The following is a 4,767-nucleotide window of genomic DNA, read 5'->3' as shown; positions in this document are numbered from 1 at the left end:
GACTAAAAAGTCAAATAATGCTGGAAGTAGCATTTGCTGCAAGATCGCTCTTCTTGGATCCTTGTTTACTTCTCTTGTAGACATGGCTAAACAAGAGCATATTTTGCCTCTTTTCCTTCTTATTGGATTTCACAATAAGCTTCGAAACCAATTTGATAGCTCTCTCAGAATAATCATTGACTACATCTAGAAATTTGATGGTAGTCTCAAACTCTAGATAAAAATCATTCAGCTCCCAGAACTGTGAAGGGGTTTTAAGCCACTGCACTTCCCCCATCCCATGGCCAATCTTATCAAAGATTAGCCAAGATTGCTCAGTAACAAGAGATGCTAGGGATGGAGGCTGATCTTGGGAGTAGTCTAGTGAGTGAAGAGCCTTCTTATCTACTTCAATACGCTCCAGTTTGAAGATATTGGGTCTGTCCAAATGAGTATTATAGAGTTTCTGAGCTAACTCGTCTCTATCAGGGTAATTCTTATCATCTAAAGCAAACACAACTAGAACTGGACTTAAGTAGCAGTCATGCTTTGATATTGATCGGACTACTTCAGTAGATCCAAGAAGATTTATTTCCATAAACCTCTTCATTTCCCAGAGGGCTTTTATATCCTATAGAAAATTTAACGTAAATAAGCAATATTCTATCATTATAGTTTACATGTTTTTATTTTTATTTTTATTCTAAACCTTTATTATTTTTACCTGATATGGAGAAGCAGCTGGCAACTCAGCTTTAAGGAACCATTTAGCATAAAATATACTGACAAATATAGTCATATCAGATATTTCCTTTTTGTTCTCTTTAGTTAGACCAGGAATGTGATCGAGTAGAAGGTAAATTTTCAGATAGTACAAGGCTTTAGCCATGAACCCGGCATGGTGTTCAGGTCCAGGCATATAAAACCTGAACCTCTCCTCCTTAGTAACAATCATCAAAGAGAGCTCAACTAACTCCTGGTAATCTTTTCTTGATTTCCAATCCTGTATTTTATTAATTATTGATTTTAAACATTAAAATACATGCAAAAATAGTTAACAGAAAAATAATGTACTAGAATGAATGGTTCATTTTACCTTCTTGTATGTCTTATTGTTAATTAAATCTCTGTAGAACTGTTCAGATTCCTGTTGCTGTTGGTTTATCCAGGTTTCAGGTGGAGTTTCAATCCTCTTCAGGGGCAGTATATCTTTCTCTAAATCATTCCAGGCTGACTTGATTTTTTTGAACAGCTGATTATCTGGTCCTGTAAATTTACTACTTGGGTACATCTTACAGAAGTGAGTAATATGACGCTCCAGAACATGGTGTCGGCAGGCAAGGAGAAGAAGTGGCCGTCCTAACTTTTTTGACATTCTGGTATTTACACCTTGGAGCCTTCCAGTGTTTGATGCAGTGGTATCAAAACAGATACATTGTACTTGGTTAGTGAGACCATAATTCTCTAGAAGATCATAAATACCAATGAACTGCTGTTCTCCAGTCCCTGAATCAATAGGAGGGGGGGGGGGGGGGGGGGAGAGGAGAGAAAGTGTGAGTAGCGCCCGTTTGTCATATATGTTAATAAGTTTTACATATTTATGTAGGAAATATTTTCTCAAATTTATATATAAAATGCAATATTGTGGTATGATATTTAAAACTTTTGATGGTTTAACTGTATAAAATGATAAAAATGCCATCATAAGAAAATGATTGAAATTACAAAAGAAAATGATTGAAAAAGCAAAATATTCGGTTTTCCTAAATTTTTCAGGTTCATTCAGAATTTTTACATAAAAAATTTTATTAAGAGTGCATTTTTATTTGTTTCTGTTACTCATTCTGAGTTTACTGATGATTTTTTTTTTTTTTTCCCCATTGCTTTAGGGTGGCCCACGGGCGTTGAAATTTCTGAAAAATCGATAAAAATCATCAAAATTAAAAAGTTTAGGGCCCGTGGGCCACCCTTGAACATGAACAAAAAAAAAAAAAAAATTTTATATATAAAACCAATATCTGGGCACCTTATAAGCTTCCACTCTAGTTGAAACTTTACAATGACCTATTTTTGAACCACCCTAATACACACACATAATTTATATCTAGTGGCCTTGATGATTGTTTCCCTCAAGTTTAAGTAAAGAAGTGAACTACTAAAAGTCATAAGAAAAAGTTTCTAAATTTTGGGTTGATACAGCTTCACAATTATTTATTTAAAAAGATAAAATTAGTCTATTTATGTATAAATATTAAAATATCATTTAAATAAAATATTATTGTAACATAATGTCACAACAATTTTTGTATAAAAATCTACAATATAAAATTCAATAGACTTTATTTTCTCAAGACACATGTTCTTTTGTAGAATATCTCTATGATCTAATATTAGATCAATTCTATAGACAAAGTTTCTAGAACCCAGGACAAAAAGTTCTACAAATTTTCTATAAAACCATTTCATTTCTATAGGAGTTCTGTAAAAATAATTGAGTTCTATAAAATTTTTAAAGACAATTTCTTGAAGTCTATAGAAATTCAAAATATATTTTAAAGTCTATAGACTTTAAAATATATTTTGAATTTCTAAAGGCTTTAAGATATTGTCTATAGGAATTTTATAGAACTCAATTATTTTTATATATAAAGAAATTTCTAAAGACTTTAAGATATTGTCTATAGGAATTTTATAGAACTCAATTTTTTTTATAGAACTCCTATAGAAATAAAAAGGTTTTATAGAAAATCTATAGGACTTTTTTTCCTGGGTTATTAAGTACTAGAATTGTCTGTTTTAAATGTACACTATCTGGATTCTTATCAAAAACAGAATTGTTCATAAGCTTGACAAATGTTCTATGCAGCTTTACAGTCCTGAAACCAAGGTCTTTTGATAAAGTTTTTTCCTCTATGGATTTGTATATTTATTTAACCATATTTTATAAATAATTTTAGAGTCTTATGGTAAACAATATATTTATTTTTATAGTTTAAATTAAATAAAAGCTTATCAGCAATACTCATTCGCATTCCTTTCGGAGCTAGAGGGTAGTCTTGATGTAAATCATGCAGCTTTTTCGGTTATTCCAAATCTCCTTCTAAGATGCAAGCATGACTTTCCCATGAATTAAGTTCATCTTCTGTCTCCACTCAAAACCATCTATTATTAGAAAACTATACATTTCAGATGAGTAGGAACCATAAACGTGAAGGTAGGTGATACACTTGAGTGATTCATCTTTGTTATATTCATTTCCCATATATTTATTAATAGCTTTTTCATACCTCTTAGAATCTACAGTTACCGAACCTCTAGTTCTTTTTTGACACATGAATAACATTACAATCTGTGAACAATTCTAATTTAGCATTAGTTACTGCTCATAATCTTTATTATTAATATGCTAACCACTTAGTCTAAAGTAAAAAGTTAATTAATCATACTTTCAAAAATTTATAAACAGCTAAATTTTTCTAGTTTTTTCGCTATAACTTTTTGCCTTTTAACTGAAAAAGAATGGAATTTTCAGCAATTGTTCCTCTATATTGATTACATAGTATAATTTATTCAAACACATTAAAAATTTGTAACGGAAGGAAGAAATTCAACTTTTATTGAAAATATAATTGTGCAAAAGTTTAAAATCAGTCCCATGCCCCATGAAGAAAATAAAAATTTCATTAAGAAAAACAAAAATATTTAAACTAATTTACTGGAGATAACATTTAACTGAAGTTGAATTTGAAAAATAATGGGAAAGTCTAAGGAGCTGTCTTTAGAAAGGAAAAATTTAACAAAACTTGCTGTAGAGAAGAAGATTCCTTATAAGCAAACTTCTGAGCTTCATGATGTGGCTAACTCAACAATTTGCGTACTAGTTAAGAGATTTAGAGACCGTAAGACGCTTGAAAACCAGCATCGTCCAGGTAGGCCAAAGGTAATTACAGAACATCATGATAGAATTCCGGTAAGAAAATCAAAATAAGATCCCCGCAAAAGTTTTGTTGAATTAAATGGTATTTCGAGCAAGAATTATGGTGTTAAGTGCAGCGTAGATACTACAAAACATCGCTAACGTTAGCATAATTTGCTTAGTCGTCGTCCTGCGAAGAAACCGTTGATATTACTAAATAATCGCTTAGCACGAATGAAATTTGCAAAAAATCAATTGCATTGAACTTTAAAAGAATGGTCAAAAGTCTTATTCAGTGAGAAATCCAAAACTAGCGTGTTTAGCATCAATGGTATCAAGTACGTGAGATGACCAAAATGTAAAAGATTTGCTATTAAGTATCAAATGTCAACAGTTAAAAAAGGTAGTGACAAAATAATGGTTTGGAGATCTTTTAGTAGTGATTCTATTGGTCCGCTTCATCGCATTGAAGGCATAATGGATCAGAATGTATACTTAGATATAATCAAGAATGTTATGCTGCCACATGGAATGAACAAAATGCCTCGGGATTGGATTTTCCATCAAGACAATGATCGAAATCGTCGCGCGAAAAATTCCACTATTGAAATGGCTTTCTCATAGTCCAGATTTAAATCCGATAGAACATTTTTAGAAATATCTTGATCGTCAATTGAAGGGCGAAAAATTGACTAATAAAAATGATTTATTCATGATGCTTTCGAATTGTTGGGCAAACATACCCATGCATGTGCTAATCACTTTCGTTTACTCTATGCCTCGTCGTTATCAATTAATATAAAAATCAAGAGCCAATCGAACAAAATACTGATATGCTGTGATGAAAAAATGTGGAGGAGCTAGAAATATGT

The 4,767-nt window shown here is 31.5% G+C and overlaps 1 protein-coding gene across 1 annotated transcript; it reads right to left on the bottom strand.

The window, feature by feature from the left end:
- Nucleotides 1-558: 558 nt before the first annotated feature.
- On the bottom strand, nt 559-1,458 carry LOC149878135 (uncharacterized). Its single transcript, XM_090073319.1, has 2 exons — nt 1,076-1,458; nt 559-982 (listed from the first exon to the last, which is right to left on the bottom strand). The coding sequence occupies exons 1-2, from the start codon at nt 1,352-1,354 to the stop codon at nt 683-685; spliced, it is 579 nt and encodes a 192-aa protein (XP_089929445.1). The 5' UTR covers nt 1,355-1,458; the 3' UTR covers nt 559-682.
- Between the last annotated feature and the right edge of the window lie 3,309 nt (nt 1,459-4,767).

The sequence above is a fragment of the Hydra viridissima genome, unplaced genomic scaffold, assembly GCF_058129835.1.
Source record: "Hydra viridissima isolate aposymbiotic clone 2 unplaced genomic scaffold, HvirCarnegie_v1 scaffold_15, whole genome shotgun sequence".
Taxonomy (NCBI): domain Eukaryota; kingdom Metazoa; phylum Cnidaria; class Hydrozoa; order Anthoathecata; family Hydridae; genus Hydra; species Hydra viridissima.
Note: the sequence above shows the minus strand (reverse complement) of the source record. Positions and strands in the feature narration are given on the sequence as shown.